The sequence below is a fragment of the Gopherus evgoodei genome, chromosome 18 (genome assembly GCF_007399415.2).
Source record: "Gopherus evgoodei ecotype Sinaloan lineage chromosome 18, rGopEvg1_v1.p, whole genome shotgun sequence".
Classification (NCBI taxonomy): Eukaryota; Metazoa; Chordata; order Testudines; family Testudinidae; genus Gopherus; species Gopherus evgoodei.
This window is the reverse complement of record NC_044339.1, coordinates 5,346,187-5,366,928: the sequence shown is the minus strand read 5'-3', so window position 1 is coordinate 5,366,928 and position 20,742 is coordinate 5,346,187. Positions and strand designations below refer to the sequence as shown.

General features: G+C 39.6%; 1 protein-coding gene across 1 annotated transcript in view; it reads right to left on the bottom strand.

Moving 5' to 3' along the window:
* The window catches only part of SPEN (spen family transcriptional repressor), a 95,637-nt gene that overhangs the window by 18,632 nt on the left and 56,263 nt on the right, over window positions 1-20,742 (bottom strand). The window contains 7 exon segments of the mRNA XM_030537891.1: window positions 1,076-1,189; window positions 2,363-2,476; window positions 3,119-3,244; window positions 6,308-6,312; window positions 6,536-6,685; window positions 8,279-8,479; window positions 12,242-12,402. Coding sequence (XP_030393751.1) covers window positions 1,076-1,189; window positions 2,363-2,476; window positions 3,119-3,244; window positions 6,308-6,312; window positions 6,536-6,685; window positions 8,279-8,479; window positions 12,242-12,402 — 871 coding nt within the window.

Genomic DNA, 20,742 nt, shown 5'->3' with positions numbered 1-20,742 from the left:
TAGTGAAGAAAATTCAACTGAAATAATTTTGTTTCAAGGAACAAAAGCAAAATTATTAAATAGTAATACCATCGCCAACACTTTGCAGTTATATAGTGCCTTTCGTCCCAGGATATCAAAGCACTTTACAAAGGTTGGATCAACCTTATTAATCCCCTTTACAGATGGGAGTATAAATGACTTGCCCAAGGTTATATAGAAAGGCAATGGCAAGGATGGGAACAGAATCTAGGAATCCTGACTCCCAGCTCTAATCATGACTTGCTGTTTCCCAACTGCTTGCTACAACACTGAGAAAATAATGGCACAATTTATGGGGGGGGGATAAAAATTAAGATTTAGAATGGGTTTGTCAAAATGCATTTGACACAATGCAACAGTTTTTACATTAAAAAGGAATTTTAAATCATCAGTTTAGAAGAAACTGGTATAACCACAGTAACAGAGCACAAACACACAATAAGGGTGTTTTTTGTTTCAAAATCACTAAGGAATAAGACCTACAAACACAAGATACAAAATCTTTAATGACCATATCTTTTATTCCATATAAAGGCTACTTATTATATTCAACCACCACACTTAGAAAACTATATAATGTATTCAAAACTTCTAACCACCACAAACATCAAATTTCTATATGAATACACCAGGTGAAAAATTAAGTGATTACCCACTCTTTAGGAGAGGAGGAAGGAGGAGGAGAAAGGTAATTCAGAGTTTGGGCTAAACACCCCAAACTCCTGGATTAGCTTGGTGCCTTTGTAGTATTGCTTCTCAGTCACTAGCAACAGATAATAATAATAATAATATTGACACTAACACCCAGAAGCTTAGAGATGCAAGTTCAGTGAGAAAAAATGACAGAATATTGGAGAAAGCCTTCTGAGTAACAGTTCAAAATGCCCTAACAGCTTAAGCCGAGTCTAAAACGTTAGTTTAACTCTGAGATTTAGGACCTATATGTCCCACTACATATTCTTTTGGCTAGCAATTTGCAAAATGCCAGCATTTTAAGGGGTAAGACCTGAATACAATTTTTTTTTTTTCCTTTTTTAGAGGTCATTCTGCACACCTTAATTTTATTCCCACCGATTTTCCTCCCCTTGGTCTCTTTTACAGCTGCTTGTGCATATTCAATTTCATTGTAGAGAACCAGGGCCATGCCTTTTAAGCGGTCAAACACCACCTGTAAAAAACAAAAAAACAAAACAAAAACCAAATAAGAGCCTCATCCACAGGACTTAATGTCAGTCCCAACAAAATCCTAAATCATGAGGACACCGGTAAGAAAATAATTTTTAATCAAGGAAAATTTTCAGGCTTTTTTTTAAATGAGACATGTTGTAATGAAGAGACAGTAAAAGAACAAGGGACTGCTTTGAATTGTGGATATTGTGGCTTGAGGTATATTATGCCTTTATTTTGTTTTTCTGTATTTTACTTGTATTATTTTCTTTGGTAACTGAGTATTGCTGTGTCATTGTTTACCTGAATATTTCTGAAAAAATTCCAATAAATTATAGGGGGGAAAAAAGGTAAGAGGAACATTAAATCACAAAATGAAAACAAACTGTATTGTTACAAACTGTAGCACTATTCTTCAGTTGCTATGTGCGCACAATTTAGAAACACTTGTTTGTCTTCGCGACCTACACATTCAAACAACAAAAGCTACATTAAAAGAATGTCAAAGCTGCAACAGGTACCCACAGAAATCTTGAGGAGTTATGGCCCCAGTCCTGCAAACGTTTACACAAGCTTAACTTTAAGCACATAAATAGTCCCACTGAAGTCAACTGGACAACAACTCACAAGCTTAAAGTTAAGCATGTGCTCAAATACCTACATGCAATGGAACCTGATAGTTCACAGTTCAAGTGTCCCACTATGTTGCACAACTATGACATTTTTATGTACCTTTTCTTGTATGAATTTCCGGTAGGTTTTTTTCTGAGTCATTTCTGGTCTATTTGGGAAAAAACATAATTATGTCTAATTATGTAATTAGCACGCATAAATATAATCACATAATTAGACTGCATTGTTCCAACATGAAACAACATCAGAATTCTAAACAAACTTTGTAGTGGGAAAGACTGCACTGCACAAGAGCAGCAGACTAGTTCTAAAGTTTGTTATCTCGGCTCATTCAAAATATCATCATCAAAATACCAAAAGCAACTAGTCTATGTTTTGGACCAACAGGCTGAAAAGCTACAGCACCTTGTAGGCCAAATTTCAACCCAGAGAGAAATTCTATGTCTGAGCTATAAAACCCTGGAAGCCAGGGTTGAAAGGACAGGATGTAAAGAGAGGAAGACAGTAAACGTCAAACCACACACCAAAGCCTCCCACCTACCTTTACCACAGGCCCGTATCGGCAGAAATGTCGAGTTAAATACTGATCCGTTACGTTTGTAGAAAGACCATCTAACCACACGCAGTTTGTAGGCATGCTCTTTCCAAAACCCAGCTGAACACAAAAGGGCAAAACTTCCATCAGTACAATTCACAATTATTAAACTAATTTAACAGAGCATGCCTAATTTAGAATTATCTGAAGAAAACTATTAATTTGTATAGTTTTTTTTTAAATTGGCATCTCACGCAGGTGCAAGCAACTCAAAATCATAAAAATAATTCTGCATGCTTAAATAAATACAACGTTCATTTAATATATATTTGGATTTTGTGCAAATTTAGTGTTTCTGAAAGGTGTCAGATTGACAGCTCTGGGGACTGAAATAATCTTCTTCTCCCCAGAACAGGTGCAGCACTGGCAGGAGCAGTACAATCTTCCAATACTGCCCCACCAAACACTGACCTGGATGGACTACCTTTAAAAATGAGAAGATAAATCAGCCTCCATGTCCATTCAATCCTTGGCCTCTCTGCTGCAATTGCCAATAAAGTTACCAAATAATATCTGTCGTGGTGGTGGTTGAAAATATCTAATCACTGTCTAATCTGACCTACAAAGTAGCAGCAAGAAAGGCAAAAGTAGTACAAAAAAAAAACACCCTTCACTTCCAGAGTCTGAGCTGACAAAGAATTACAGAACACTGAAAACAAAATTAACCAGAAGGATAATGCGTTTATAGGAGGATTTATTTACCTTGAGACGGTTATTTCCAAGGTATTCCCCATCCATCTTCTTAATTGCTTTACATACACTTGCAATATCACAGTACTGCAGGAACGCATACTGAGGAACTCCATTCACTTTCTTAATGTCAATATCCTGAAAAAAAAGCAGTTAATGCTCAGCAATATGCCAGCAAGTAAACAGACTCAGCTGTATAAACTAGATCTAAATGGATTTTTTCCCCTAAAACAAGCCATGTACCACAGCTACCATTGCCTAATTAACATTTTAGTCACAAAGATGATTTAAATATTAGCAGATAGCGAGGTGCATTGCTTTAACTGCTTCTCGTTCCAGTGGTATAACCAAATCCTTCTTGATGCAACAAAAAGCTCTTCACAATGAAATTTTAAAGCTAGAAAGGGAGGTTGCTGAACACTCAAAACGGTTAATGTGATCTATTGACAGAATAGCAGCTTTTGTTTGTTAATACTGTGTGAAACAGAGGTATTCAGAATCATAACAAACACAGAAATACAACTTAGTTTTCTCCTGGAAAGGCCTCAAGGGAAACAACCTGCCTCAAACCAATAGCTGGTTTGTGAGGGAAGAGCCAAACAGGCTTACTTTTCCAAATAAACTTAGTCCATCCACCCTGTTCCTATAAATAGACGACAATGCTGAATTATTCTCTTAAAACAAGTTGGCACCGATTAGATGAAGGCAGAAAAAGAAGAACTACATCCCACTGCTGACACATTACCCAAGAGACCTCAGGCATGTTAAAAAACTGGTGCAATCAAAGGAAAACAATTTATGTGTAACAAAACCTGGTTTTAATCAACATAAATAATAGCAGGTTCAGAACTGACATTTGGTCAACATTCAGGCTTACTATACTGGCATACATACTCAGTCTCAGAACAAACCCATCATATTATGATTCATTCCACGCTGAAAATAGAAGGTAGAGATTTGATCTGATTTTTTAAACAGCACAAGCTTCCTTTGTGAGCCATGTGCCAATGCTAGCACATTAATTTGAATATAAATGTCAAATGCTCAAGATAACTAATTTCATAGTTGATAAATTTAGAGACCCTCATCCTGAACCCTTAGAAACTAAGTAAAACTGGAAGAGATTTACTCAAGAATGGGAGTTCTACAGATGCAGCCTAATAATTACATGGAATACTAAAAAAGGACTACATTTCCACATGTCTAGAGTAGCGCTACTGCAGCCCTGGCAAATTGTATTTGTCCAGTCTCCTTTGGCAAGCAATTTATTTTGACAGGAGAATAAAACTTCATGTTTTTTCCTTATGCACTGAAAAGGGTAAAAAGCAAGTCTACTTTGAGCCTAGGCTGCTAAGTTTTCAGGACACTTTTGCAAGGTAGCATTGTTACTAGAGTTCTGGCCTGCTAGTAACGTTGAGAATATGGCACTATTTCACAGAAAACTACTTTACAAGACATCATAGATTCACAGACTCCAAGGTCACAAGCAATCATCTAGTCTCACCTCCTGTATAACACAGGCTATGGGACTTCCCCCCAAAAAAAATACCTAGAGCAGATCTTTTAGGAAAACATCCACTCTTGATTTTAAAAGTGTCAGTGATAGACACCACCACGAGCCTTTGTATGTTGCGTCAATGGTTAACTATTCTCACTGTAAAAAAAAGTTACTATTTGTCTAGCTTCAACTTCCAGCGGTGGATCATGTTAGACCTTTCTCTGCTAGACTGAAGAGCTCATTATTGAATATTTGTTCCACTGCAGGTACTTATAGACTAATCAAGTCACTCCTTAGCCTTCTCTTAGTTAAGTTACACAGACTGAGCTCATTGAACCTATCACTATAAAGAATGTTTTCTAACCCTTTAATCATTTTTGTGGCTCTTCTCTGAACCCTCCCAAATTTATTAACATCCTTCATGAACTGTGGACAAGAAAACTGGACATAATATTCCAGCAGTGGTCACACCAGTGCCATATACAGAGGTAAAATAACCTCTCTACTCTCACCTGATAAGCCTGCTTCTAAAACCAAGGATTGCATTAGCCCTTTTGGCTACAACATTGCACTAAGAACTCATGTTCAGATGATTATCTACTATGACCTTCACATCTTTTTCAATCACTACTTCCAGGATAGCATCTCCATCCTGTAACTATGGCCTACATTCTTTTTTCCTATATGCATACATTTAGCCATATTAAAAAGCACTGTCATTTTACATGCAATCTAGATTGCATATTATGAGTAACCTGTCCTCGTCATTATTTACCACTCCCCCAATTTTTGTTTCATCTGCAAACTTTATCAGTGATGATTTTATGTTTCATGCTACTATTATTGACTACCAACACTAATCTTTGTTTCCTCAGGGCAGCTCAAATGGCGTAACATGAAATTCTGCATCAGAAAAGGGTCTGAGCTATACAGTGTGCAGATTGATAAATCAGTCTTCAGAGTTTATAAAGTTGTTGCAATCCACAGAGCTGCCATGCAATCTCGCAATAAAATGTAAAGGCCTATTTGTGCATATCAGATAGAAAAAGTATGGCATTTTGCATAAGTATGAAATACACTCCTCCAAATCTGAAAGACTAATATCTCAAACGCCAGTAACTGAAATATTTCTAGACAGATTGAAAACAGTACTGAATGTACAGCAACAGGGTAACTAAAATAATGCTGTAAACAAAGTATGCTATCAATACAGAAAGTCTGATACTGCAGACCATATATAGTCTGTACTGTAGACGGATATTTGATTCATCAGGAAAATTTCTCTTAAATCTTAACATTGCCATTACTCTACAGAGAGTGCACAATGTGGGAGAAAGAAGGGAATTAATGTTCCTGTGACTGTCTCACTCAGATAAGCTTGTCAGTGAAAAGCCAAACTCCCTCATGTCATCACTAACCATTCTACTCATTGTCTCACTCTGCCCCATTGTTACAGAACAGGCTGATGACTGATTTCACAAGCTGCAGTTAAACCCTTTGTTTAAAAAAGAAAAAACAAAAACTAACTTTGTAACAGTAATACTGACATGAAAATAGAATTGAGCATATTTACATCCATGATGACCATTAATAACTTTTCTGCCGCACTCCTATCCTGCAGAATATCCTTAACCGTTTGTTGTAACTGCACCTAACATACTTCTTGTAACTGCACACAAGGGCCGTTTTCATCCCAAGGTTACTTCCTCTGCAATATAAGTGTGCTAAAACCACATCAAACTCGAAACAATGCCTCTGGAGTACATTCTGGCAAGAAAAATAACTTATGTCAATCAAATGATTGAATGAACTATATTTCACATGTTCAAAAAGTGATTAACATTACATTTTTAAATCATTCAATAATCTTATGTGCATTTTGTACTGAGACAATGGTCAGAAGTAACTTATACCAAAGAGAATTCACATACCACATCCTCCAAAGCGCTGAAAGATGTTGCGAAGATCATGATAAGTGGTTGTTTTTTCAAGGTTACCAATGAAAAGAGTTCTTGTTGCTTTCGGGTGAAATTCATCTATCCTTTCATCCAAAGGGCGAAACTCATTCTCACTTTCCGTTTCTAGACATCATAGAGATGAAAAGCATATTGTAATATACTGAGGTGTTCTCAGTTTCTTGGAAAACTATTTTTGGAATACTAGAAATTGTTTGAAGTGATATCACTGCCTCTCACAAAAATACAGTTGTGCCCTCTTAGATATCTGTGCACTCCACTGATGCCAGGAGTTTGAAATCTGTAAGTCATGCCACTGTACTAATGCCGAGGAAACGAGCCATAAGTTTTGATGCCCATAAGTTACGGCATTCTACCTTGCTGCTCCAGAAGTTTTATTCTTTTAACAAAATGTCTTCTACTACCAGGATTGAATTCAACAGGCTTCACTGTAGTCATGTATGTGTTCATCAGGTACATGGAAAAATGTTTTGATGGATCTATTTCTTTGACAATTAATTAAGTACAGTAGATTCCACTGCACTTGCTAAAGGCAAATAAATGAAAGCATAAACTTGTGTACCCAAAGTTATGGCTTTCATAAGTTGTATCATTTACTTCATATTTCTCGAGGCCTTAAGAAGTCTGTCCTCCTTTCACAGCAACACTTGCAATTTAAGGCAGAAAAGAAATCTGTGAGGATTCAAACACCCATATGAATTGTTCTGGCTGGGAGACAGCCAACTTCAAGTACTACTATCCAAATTCCATTTTGTACTGTACCCATCACCTTCTAACCCATGAAGTAATCATACTGTAGGCTTACTTAGTAAAATGAAGAGTTACACAGTTGGGGAAAGGGAGGCTAATGATATTTTTATGGAAAGGATACCTAAATGCCACACACCAATTAATTTATTAGAACATAGAAAGAAAATAATGTATCGAGAAACTACTCTAAAAATGTAACGCTCTTTTGCCAAGTTTGAACCAGACAAGTTATTCGTGTAACCAAAAACTGTTTATACTTCCTAGGAAGTTAAACATGTAGACAGGGGTCCCCCAACTGGTGCCCGCGGCGCCTTGGCACCTGCCGGGGCATCTAAGTGAGCTCGCATACTGGCTGGCGGAGGAGATCTGCTGGAAATGCCGCCGACAAGCTGCATCACCAGAGGCGTCGCCACTGGATGCAGCTGTTGGCGGCATTTCGGCAGTGACGCTTATTGACGTTGTCACTTCTTGGTGAGAATTTTGGCGAATGCTTGCCGCCGCCACGGTCCTCCATGGCTCATCGTCTGGTGTCTGCAAACGAAAAAGATTGGGGACCACTGAGGTAAGATATGCCTAAGAAGCATGGACTATGCTAACTAAACTATGCCCTACATTTTACTGTAGAGATGAGGATAGCAGGAACGCAATCTACTGGCCACTACAAATAACTATCTAACAAGGTAGGCTTCCTTCACGGAGGGTTTGCAGCTGTACAATTTTCTTCCTGTCTGAGTACCTAGAGTAGATCAATGGCATTCACTTTTCCTGCTGTTTGATTTATTCGTCATTTTACCAGTTAATTTAATTATAGCTTGCAGCAAGGCAGAGCAATTACAATGTTTCTTTTACTCAATTTGCTACCACCTTACAACAGTTACTGTATACGCACTACTCTTACAATGACTATATCCCGGAGGAAAATTAAGTTATCAACATATTTTCCCTTACCTGGTCCTATCCAGGCTGTCACTTCAATCTGCATTCCAAAGAATAATTTTCCTTTTGATGCATTCAGTGCTTTTTCCTGATCCTCCTGTTGTCGGAAGAACACCAGTCCATACCGCTCCTCGGAGGCCCCATGAATCTGCACTGATGTCACCTTTCCATATTTCTTGAACTCATGGAAAAGTCCATCCTTAAGGCTTGTATCTAAATCCACACACAAACAAGTAAAATACAAATATTATTTGCCAATATTATCAAAGCCACAAACAAGTTTTGATATTCTATCCAAATTGTGACTTCTGTTTTTATCTGACCTTCCGTTTTCACTGAAATTAAAATATATCTATCTAAAATGATTGTAAGTTAATTTTGCATATTTAGGAGCCCCCAACTGGCCCTCGTGTTTCTCTTTAGAATTGAGGCCCCACCCATGTAGATTTCCACATCACTGCAGCCAGTGAGGCAACCAATGGCTACCTGAAGAGGGTACAACTACCGCTAATGGCATCCGCCTAAGACAATGGGTATGGAGACATGTAAAATATTGTTTATTTCATTAACATCCTTGCTGTTCTCAATATGAGTGAGCAGATATTACTAAAAGCAATCCTGCAAAACTGGGTTGAATATATATCTATGAATACCACTGTTACATCACTTGTGCTAATCTTCTTGGAAAGACAATTGAGGTATGTGGGCTCATCCAGTGTTGGCAAAAACAACTGATCTGGGATTTCACAAGCTGCCTATGCATTTGAGAGGGAGAGTGAGAGGATGCTAAACAAAGGGCATTTTAGCAGACTACTCAGAATACCTTGATTTGCAACTCTCTTCCTTAGGATATATATTACTCAAACAAATACCTTCAAAGAACATTAAAATTGCAAAGTCAACCACTCAAATATCAGAAAATGCCAGAGATAAGGCTGTCTGTGCCACTTTAATTCAGCTTCCTTGTGCGTATGCATTAAGATATAGTCTGTAATCAAATACTATTTTTTCCACAGAATCCCTCCCTCATTCAGGCACAGGATGGATGGATGATCACTTAATGAGCAGCTATTCAATATTTCACTCCATCCTCTTTGCTGTGTGTGTGATCACATGCCTTATTTAATGTACACTATTCAAACCCCTCTCTGAATACAGAATTATTTCCTTGTGGGCTTTTCTATGGTGCTCATCATTAAAGAAAAAGGAATAATGGTCTTGAGTTGCAGTGAGGGAGCTTTATGTTGGATATTAGGAAAAACTTTTTCACTCAGAGAGGTGAAGCACTGGATGGCTTACGTAGGGAGGTGGTGGAATCTTCTTCTTTAGAGGTTTTCAAGGTCAGGCTTGACAAAACCCTGGGTGGGATGATTTAGTTGGGAATTGGTCCTGCTTTGAGCAGGGGGTTGGACTAGATACCTCCTGCGGTCCCTGCCAACCCTGATATTCTATGATTCCATGAAGGCAGCTGAGTGCTTGACAAACAATGAATGTATTTTCACAACAACTCTGTGAGGTAAGATGGTATTATTATGCTTTTACATATGAGGAACTATATACAATTGTCAGAGCTCACCGCTAATTTCCAGTGACCAATCTGAGATGCTTATATAGCCTGATTTTTCAGAGAATTTAGAACTTTATATCTTAAAAATACAGCTCCCAGTGACTTCAGTTGCAGCGATGAGTGGTCACAGCCACAGAGTTTCCAGCTGGCCAACCATAAAATGAGGAACACACAATTAGTGGCCACCCATGAAAAATATGCTTTACGCGACTGGCCCAGCAACACAGAGGAATTCTGACAGAAGCACTGATAGAATCTAGTTCTCCAGGGTAACATTCAGCTGCTCTAACCATGACACCATCTCCTCTCTTTCCCATTCACTATACACCTTCCAAATGCTGCAACATGAGGCGGGATCCTCAAGATTAACAGCTTCATTAACTAGGCAACCCCATATTCATTCCCAGAGCACCAGTCATCGTGTGCGCTGAATAATGCAAATGCCCTATGTGAAAAAAGTGTGATTTCTTGTTATTAAATGCTGAATGAATGCATACATAGGAAGCCAAATTAAGATGGTCCAAGCCTTCCTTCTCCAGGTTCCTTGCCCTGTCTATCCCTCTATCCCACTCCTTTGCATTTTAGTCAGTTTTCTTCCTCCTTCTCCATATTGCCTGGGGGCCAACAGCAGGAGCACTGAGAACAGAGAGCCTATCTGCTCTCAGTTCCAGTACACGGCATCACAGTGGCTCAGAGCAGCAGATAACAGCAATTGCAGAGAAAGTCCTGCTCAGCCAGTGAGGCCTTGGGCTGGTGCATGTTCAATACAAACAGAATCTTCAGAGAATTTAGCTGACAAACTCTAAAGTTTATTCAGCATACACATGCTGCAAATTTTTTTTTTCCAAAGGCTTATAACTTAGTCAAATTTAGGCAGTTTTTCCACAGAGATAGGAAAGGACACATCCCTGACACAAGGTCCTATAATGGGAAGTGTTGGGCAAACTTCTCTCTATGCTACCAGCTCTGCCTGTAGTAAGTTAGGCTATGTATCAGAGGGGTAGCTGTATTACTCTCTATCCAAAAAAACAACAAGGAGTCCGGTGGCACCTTTAGGACTGACAGATTTATTTGGGCATAAGCTGCCATGGGTAAAAAGCCCACTTCTTCAGATGCATCATGCCCAGATAAATCTGTTAGCTTTTAAGGTGACACTGGATTCCTCATTTTTATGTTAGGGCAGTAGTGTAGACATAGCCCAAGTTCCCGCTAAGTTGCACAGCCGTCTATTAAGCCCCGCGCAAGGGCTCAGAGCTGCAACGGAGAGTGGCGCCTCTCCCCACAGCCCCAGCATGGACTTGCCCAGGACTTGCCACGATTGGGGGGAGATGACCCCTCCCACAGCCTGGCCCAGTCCAGGCCTGCGGGAGCTGTCGAGGAGCGGCACCTTTTCCATGGGCAGGCCGTAGCTGCTGCAGCGAGAAAGGGCTGAGGGGAGTCCTCCCTGGCCCCACCCCTGAGCTCTGCCCTATCCCGCACCCTGAATCTCTCATCCCCAATCCCACCTCAGAACCCACACCCCCAGCCAGAGCCGTCATCCCCTCCGCACTCCAACCCTCTGCCTCCTTCCCATACTCCAACCTCCTCAGCCCCACCCACTCTCACCACATTAATTTTGTTATGTGCACTAATACGAAGGTGATGTGTCACTGCACCTCCATATTGGTGCACATAACAAAATTCATTCCACACATGGTCATAAAATATTAGACAGAACCTTGTTAGCAAAACTTCTGTTGCCTCAGAAGTATGAATATTCCGCCCCCCCCTCCCCCCCCCCCCAAGCACAGCACTATGTTGGCATAGCTTATGCTGCTCACAGGGGTGGTTTATTTAGGCTGCTGGTACAGCTCTCTCCCATCAGCATAGAGCATCTTCACCAGATGCACTACAGCGGTATTAGTATAGCTGTGCCACCGCAGCACTGTAGGTATTTTCATTTTCAATGATGCAAGGAGCAGATGGAATCCCGATATTCAAAGGCCATATAAAGATCACTCCATTGACTGGCCAGAGGCACTCAAATATATAATTTTTCATTCTGTTTAACATCTTACCCCTCTGAATCTCTACCTTCAACAGAATAATACTGAGTCTCCTGAATGTATCTTTGTTCAAGACTAAAGGTCTTTCATATATTATCTGACAATTTTATTATAACATTATTATAGCAATAACCTTGAAACTAAGTTTCCTAAACCATGGCTCATTAAACAGCACTTATATTTTCCCATGCAATATTAAATGATACTGGCAAATATTATTACAGAGGTTAATGAAATATTGCATTTACTTAATATCAGGTATGTATGACAAAGTCAATTTTTCTAATCAGCCTGCTCCCATCCCTCTTTTCTTCTTCCTTACTGACAACTCTGAAGAGACACTCTTTCACATATGGATTTTACCTGTTGAGCGCACTGGAAGATTTTGAACCTTGATCCCAAAACTTTTACGGGGCTCATCTTTCTCCAGAGATGGAAGCAGCTGGGATGTGGGTGCTGGAACTGCTGTAGACTGAACTGATCGTGCTGGAGACTCGTCACTGGAGCTGCTGCTGGAGTCACTGCTGTGAAAGGGGTAAAAGAAATAGCAACTCAGTGTGAAAAGGGAAACAGAATGAGCGGAGGCTGATTTATGTTTTTAATTTTAAAAACAGCTATCAGTTTATTCTTTTCTTTTTACTACTGAACAGTTATACATGCTCACCAAAGGCCATAAGTGCACACTACTGAGTACTAAGGGACTATTCACATCACACACCATCTCACAGCAGCACTCAAAAGCATGAAGACAGTAACTATTCATTTCCCATATATAAATTATGTTCTATTTTAAAATAGCAATTAATACCAAACTGTGCTAACGAAGAAAACTACTTGGAGTGGATTCTTTAAAAGTGTTTCCCTTTTCCGCTCTGATGCGGAAAACCCAGTTTCCCAAGCACACCCCTGCTTATACAAAGGAACTCATAATCATCTTCAAATAGTCTCTTACAAAATCCTCGGAGGAGACAGGGAGGAGATAGTCAAGGAAATAGAATATGGGTAAAATGTCAAATAGATCCTGTTAATTAAATCTTCTCCATTATGATGGAATGTAAGTGCAATACAAAGTTTCATCAGCTTAGGAGTTGTGTGGGAAGAATGAAAAAAACATACAGGTCTGCTGAGGCCTTAAAATCCCTTTCAGCATTCTCATGCATAAAAGGAAATGTTGTGGCATTGCCAGGTGCTTCCATCAATCTGAAAATTGGCTTAATAGTTTCTCCCCAATGTGGCAGCCACATCTTTAAAAAGATTCCCATCTCTAAACAGATGATACTGGAAACTAACATCCCTTGGAGAAAACTAATGCATGTTTTTGCGAACTGTTCGACAATTAGCTAAGTGTACGTGACCCACCAAACACTGTTCAAAGCCACTACACAGAAGCCTCCATCTCAAAAGTAAACTTTAGAGTAAAGGACTTTGGTTCCAAGAACAGGAATTGCACACCAGATCAAACCAGTAATCTATTTAGTCCAGTATCATGACTGACAGTGACTACTATTTGATGCTCCACAGAAGAGTGCAGGGAATCCTCCATAGTAGACAACTGTGTTAGAACTTGCTCACATTGGAGGGGTCTTCTTACTCCCTCTGGGTTGCTGGTTTATGCTCAAAACCAGGGATGGTCAAACTACGGCCCATGGGATCTGGGCCATGGGGTTGCCAGCCTTGCGGTATGGTAGGCCCTGGGCTGCTCTGGGAAGCGTCCGGCATCATGTCCCTGCAGACTCTGTGGAAGAGGAGGCAGAGGACTCCGCACGCTGCCCTCGCCTGCAGGCACCACCCCCAATGGGAGCTTCGGGGAGGTACCTACGGACAAGGGCAGCACATGGAGCCTTCTGTTCCCTCTCCCCCAGGGGCCACAGAGACTTGGTGACAAAGCGGCACAAGGCCAGGGCAGGCAGGGAGCGTGCCTGCCCTGGCCCCAGTGCACACTGCTGCCACCCCAGAATCATTCCAGGTAAGCGGCACCAGGCAGGAGCCTGCACCCCAAACCCCTCCTACACCCCAATCCCTTGCCATGAGCCCCCTCCCACACCCCAGCTCTCTACCTCAAACTCCCTCATACACTCTGCACCCTTCCTCTGCCCCAACCCCTTGCCCTGAGCCCCTTCAAACACACTGCAACCCCTCCCACACCTCAGTCCCCTGTCCCAGCCCTACATTCATGGCCCTGCAGGCAATTTCCCCACCAGATGTGACAAGAAGTTTGCTCACCCTTGCTCTAAAATAAAGCATGAGGTTTTATATCCCTGGGGAAAAATAATTCTATGTTCTCATTTTCTGCCAAACACTTAACTCCTTTTTCTGAATTTTGCTGAGCACTAAGTCAAAATAATATCTTCAGGTTAATGTATTATGTACAAAAGTACTTTAATCAGTTTTAAATTTGTTGCTTTTCAATTTCACTTACTATTCCTTTTTTTTATATTGTGAAAAATAATAAATAAGAGCAGGTTGTTAACCTTCTCTACACCATTAAAGCTCCAGTTAGGGCTGGGGTCCCATCTTGCTAGGCACCATACAAAACACAGAAGAGAGTCTCTGCCCCAAAGTGCTTAATTACAATTTAAAAGACAAGAACAAAAAACTTACCAGAAGTACACACCTTGTCAATTACTTTCTTCCCAGTTTTCCCTTTACAGAACAGCTCCCCACCCCTGCCAGCCTCCCATGTCTAGCAGCCAGCCAAACTTCTTCATAGTCCTTGCTCCTCCCAAGCATCCTCCTCCTACTCTCCCCTGGCTCCACAGCAAGACAGAGGGAATAATGAACTACCAAGAGTGCGTGAATGCCTGCTTGCAGCCACTTCCATTCCCTGTAATGGGAGTTATATCTCATGCTCATCCCCAGGGCATGTGGCCCATATGATCCAAGCCTTGATCCCCCAAGTGTCCCATTGATCAAAGGATTTCATTGAGGTATCCACAAGGATGCCCAGTCTTTTCCCAAGCAATGCATAGGACTAGTTAAAATTATTTCTTCCAGTGCACGTTACTTTGCACTTACAAGCCTCTGAATTTATATCCCTGAGCTGCCCATTCACCTAGCTTTGTTATGTCCCTCACAGGTTTCTCACCGTCTATACTAGTCTTGACTAAATGCAGTTTTTGCCACCTCACGATTTCATTCCCTTTTTTCAGACAATATATTAAAAAAAACTTCCTTACTAAAAATAAACCATGAGGCAACCCACTGGTAATCTTTTGCCCTGTGATCTTTTATTCCTTCTGTTTTTTAGTCAATTTCTAATTCATGACAACATTTTACCTCAAGCTTTTCCATCACAATGAAAACCTTTTGTGCAGTACCTTGGGGAAGAGAGGACACATAATTTGCACCATGCCAAGAGATTTCTATTAGTCTAAACAGGAATGCTGGTAATATCAATTATTAAGAAACAAATTGGCAAAAAGTGTGGAGAACTTCTTTGAAGGATGAGGCAGCACTTCTATTGTTCCTTTCTCGAAGTGAGAATGGTGAAAGATTTTCAATTTTCCTTCACAACTCCTAAGCTGTTAAAGCTCTGTATTATACTTCATTAAATCTTCCCCACGGTTAAACAGCACAATATTTTGCATTTTACACTTAACTCTACTAAAATTTTACCTGACTGATATGAGAGATACTTGTATTTTTTTAGGCATCAGAGTACAAAGTATTATCCACAATGATAGCACTTAACTCATACTTTATTATTCCTTTTTTGACTGTATTAGCCACATATAGCATTTTGGGATAGATTACTAAAATCAGAATGGTCTGTATTTAAACAAAGGTGTTCCATTAAGAGAAAGAACCTCAAGCACTCAGGATGCTGGGGCAGCCTTAGCAATAGAACTAATGTAAACACCTGGACAATAGAAGAATTTTTTCAGAGACGATGATCATGCCCACAAAACTTTTACTGATTTTGATGGAGCTGAGTATGCATCTTCCTCTGCAAATCAGACCCATTGGTCCTTAAAAATATATTGAAAAAGATAAACCCACCCATGTATAATCCTGAGACATGCCAGAAATGTAAGTTTTATATTCATTTCCTTGAGTTTTAAAGAGGAAAAAACACTAGAAAGGATCCAGTACCCAGACGATGGTGTATTTTGTTTTGGTTTTAAAGAGAAAGGGAGAATGAATGAATGTTTCCAGCTGAAGAAACACAGAGATAAGCATGGAAAACATTTGCATGCCTGAATTTTCAACCTCTGAGAATTGGGGTATGATGGAATGCTTAATTAAAGCTGTGTTCCAGGAGAGACATGGAAAACAACATTAAATTAAGGCATCTGATAGCAAATAATACATATAATCTCAAAAAGGAAAAAAACATATCCTTTTAAGCCATCCTTCAAAACTGAAAATGTGCTAGCTATATAGAGATGTGCCCTACGCAACTAAAATTAGAATTTGGCTGTTTGCTAAAAAACTAACAATATTTAAAATACCTTCTCATTGTCAGCTTAGAAATACAGGAATTTTACTAAGATTTCTTCCAACAAAACTTGTTTAATACCAGTAATTCACAGTTTTATATTTAAAGCAATTAGAAAAACAACTATTTCAGAAGCTAGGAAGTTTAATACAAGATGAAAACAGATGACCTTAAACAATCCTTCCCATCATGCTCGTTGACAAATTTTTCACAGTTAATCAGTGATTTGTGTCAAGCCAAAAAGAGAGAAAATGGTTTCAAAACTTATAATTTTGTTTTCCCCCCTCCGGCTATAATGCAAAAATCAGACTGTACATGTTTAATTTTTTCATAACTAAAATAAAAAATGCGCTCTTGCGCACAGCCTTTCCTCACGATAAGAAAAACTGCTCGTCAGCATCCATGTAGACTTACTGGGACATAATGCTACCAAAAAAGAATAGCCAATCTTTTGAAATGTGGTGGAGGTGGTCCTGTGCTGCAATCGTATTCATGGTGGGCAGACTTCTGCGCCCATACAGGACCCCACTGGCTTTATGGGATTCTGTCACTGTGTAATGGTCTAGCTGTGGGGATCGCATTACAGAATTGGAGGCCAAAACTTACTTGCATCACTGGTTTAAGCCTTTTTTTCTTGTTTAAAATTGTGAGGGGGAAATCCCAAGTCATATTACAGTATCATAACATATTCAGGTCTCACTCTGTTCTTTCAATGACTTGAGAGAAGGTTTACACCATCCTTTCCACGAAAATACCATCTTCTCAAGTAATAGTATTTTTTCAGTTCTGGCAACAAATTACAGAATTATACTATAATTTACATTTATATATGAAAAATGAATGCGCTTGAAAAAATGAACACACAGAAAGTTCTTCTCTTTGTACCCCAGCAAAAAGGAGATAAAAAAGAGACTCCAAATCAGTCAATGTAACACAGATACCTGCTGTTTCCTGTCAATGGCAGGCTGTGCTGAATCCAGGAATCTCACAACCTGCCATACCCTTTTGTAATTTTAAAATGTGGGACAATTGTCATTTCTGTGACTTGATTTCAGAACTCTGAGTCAGCTGTAACTGTGGTAGCTGCTGTTATTACAGCTACAGCAATGAGGAAACACTGCAGCCATTCATGTAAAATAAATTACAAAGAAGCATTAATGCACACTGAAGGCAACATACCAACAAACTTCAGGTTTTAAAATCGAGCCCCTCGTAGTCAGAATGGGTAAGAAACCCATCTGAAATCCTTTGTAATTTTTTTTCAGGGGGAAATTTATGCCAAATTGCAACACAATAAATATTAAAATGACTTACTTATAACTCCCTTTAGAAAGAGCTTATAAGCATAATTAGTAACTGATCCTTAACTCCTTTAGCAGTACTCGGACATTAAATTTTTCTCCAAAACTAACTGAAATCAGCAGCTCTGCTTAGATCAGTTAGAAGTCAATCAGCAGTCAGGATAAAGACTCTCTCTCCTTCAAAGATCTATTAAGGACAGTTAAGACAGGACAACCCTTATCAGCATGAAGCCCAGCTTACTAAATAGGTTATTCACTGTGCTTGGTGTCAGCAGAAGATTTCCAATTCTAGTCAGGAAATCACAAGTAGCTCGAACATGGAAACAATGTTTTCCTTCTTACCACATGACCAATGTTAAGTCGTGGCGACTATTTGCATGCAAAAAATATCTGCTAACGATTTACTCATATGCCACTGATTTCCACCATGAGGAAGTTTACCCCTTTTAATTCCCCTGATGATATACAACAGGGGTCAGCAACCTTTCAGAAGTGGTGAGCCGAGTCTTCATTTATTCACTCTAATTTAAGGTTTTGCGTGCCAGTAATACATTTTAACATTTTTAGAAGATCTCTTTCTATAAGTCTATATAGTATACCTACAACAACAGTTTAGTTATAAAGTAAATAATGTTTTAAAAAATGTTTAAGAAGCTTCATTTAAAATTAAATTAAAATGCAGAGCCCCTCAGACCGGTGGCCAGGGCCCAGGTAGTGTGAGGGCCACTGAAAATTAGCTCGCATGCCGCCTTCGGCACACATGCCACAAGTTGCCTACCCCTGATATACAACATGCTTTTGAAGAATTCTCAGTTGGCTCTATGGATCTAACATGGTAGACTGCAAGAGAATACTGCCAGAGAACTTGACATACAGTTCTGAAAAGTTTAATTTATTGCTTATAAAAATAAATGGTTACTGCTAAAGGGGTGAGGGAGAAAGGATACTGGTAACTGCAAAGGAAAAAATGTTCCCCATTGTTTAGTACTGCTGGCTCAGAGATTTGTCATATTCCATGCCAGAACTAGAGTAAGTCATCCCTTACACATTTTGTAAAGCACTCTGGGAACTTTTCTGGATGAAAAAGTATGTATTGAAATAGGCAGACAGATAAGTTATTCAGATTTCTTTTACTGCATACAAGAGGTCTAGTACTCTAGAAATGCACAATTTACACTACAATACACAAATTAAAATGACATTTAATCATCCCCACAAACAATAGCTCATCAAGCTCCTCCTTTCTCAGTGCCAGAATAAAGAGATACGCCTTTCTGCACATGCCAGCAAGGTCAACAAGCTCGGGTTATTTTGGACCAAAATAGGGAATACGTTCCAAAGCTGAGGGCCTCTCTAGTTCAAATGCCTCTGTTGATTATAACTGCCATACATATACTATTATAGATATTTGTGTATCTCCTGTACAAGTCTAGTAGGAGCCACTCCTTGAAACCTAACTGAACTCAGATCTATTGTTCTATTTAAGTCTCTCTCCAATAAACTGTAAAATGATTGAGTATAGGACTTGCAACAAGGCAAAACTCAGTCACCATTGGTCTCTAGTAACCCATGCTTCTGTTTCACCATAACCAGACAGAAATTATTACAACTAGATTTCAACTGTTGAAAAAAGTAGCTCCTGTAATCTCAAGAAGTGTGGTGTGGAGGTTTAACACGTCTCTTCTTCAGAGATGATTCACTTTGTTGTAACAACCCTGACCTAAATAAGAAAGAGGATCAGCTGGTGGTGGCTCTGTATATTACTAAATGCCCTGTAAGGCAACACTGGCACATGTCTAGGAATAACCTGCCCCTCAAGTCTGTGAGGAAGAATGGCTTTACTGGTTAAGATAAGAAGTCATTTAATCTAAACTGAATGACAGCAGAAATTGAGTCAACCTACTACTGATTCTCCTAACTGAGACCAAAATGTTAGACTCTCTTACTCTATTTTCAGATTAGAGGGTAATAGTTGAGGTAGGTTCAGCACATTAATGCACAATATATATTGTTTATTAAATAGAAGATCAGGGTTCAAACAACGTTGTAATGTGAGTACATAAAATTGATTTGGCATGTACAAATGTCTGGAGGACCCAGGATTTGAAATAGATGGGGTGCTACATCAAATCTTCTTTCCACATATTTCACTATGTCCACAATCTCGGCCTTACGGTACTTTAACATTTGTATTCAAAAGCATATTGAGATGCAAATATGACAGTCTCAGCATTCTCAGGTCTCTGAAAACTTGCCGCCCAAGGAATTTTGGTCTGTAAATGTCACACTTTATAAAATAATAAAGCACAGATGTACAAAATCTGAAAGAACTGAAAAAAATCAGACTGTGCATGAGCAGGGAATAATAATGCAACACCGATGCATTAAAAAAAATCATATGCTGCTCAAGGGCGAAAAAAATCATTAAAACAAATCTATAAAAATGCTACGATCACATAAGAGATAGTTATTAACCTTTTTGTAACTGTTGTTCTTTGAAATGTGTTGCACACATCCATTCTACGTTAAATGCACACCTGGTTTGCGCACAGTCACAATACATTTTTCCCTCAGTGGTACCCATCGGGCTGGCTCTAGTACCTTCTGGGGCCGCTTGCTTATAGCGCAGGATAAGGGGACCAGCTGACCTTGCACCCTCTCAGTACCTTCTTGCTGACTAGCTCCAACAGAGGGGAAGAAGGGTAGGTCATGGAATGGATATATGCAACATCTTGAAGAACAACAGTTACAGAAAGGTTAGTAAACATCTTTCCTTCTTTGAATGCTTGCAGAAGTCCATTCCACATTAGGTGAATCCCAAGCACTATCCTAAAAGGAAGGTTCATGAAGATGCGGATTGCAACACTGTCCTACCAAAGCCAGCATCATCCCTACCTTTGCTGGGTGATGACATGGTAGGAAGAAAAAGTATGTACCGACAACCAGGTCACCGCTGAGGAAGCTTATGCTCTCGTAGAATAGGCAGTCAGGATGGCAGGTGGTGGAACACCTGCCTGCTCATGGCATGTGTGAATGCAGGAAGTGATCAACGATGAAATTCTCTGAGCCAAAATGCGTAGGCCTTTCATCCTATCTGTTACTGCCACCAAGAGCTGCACGGATTT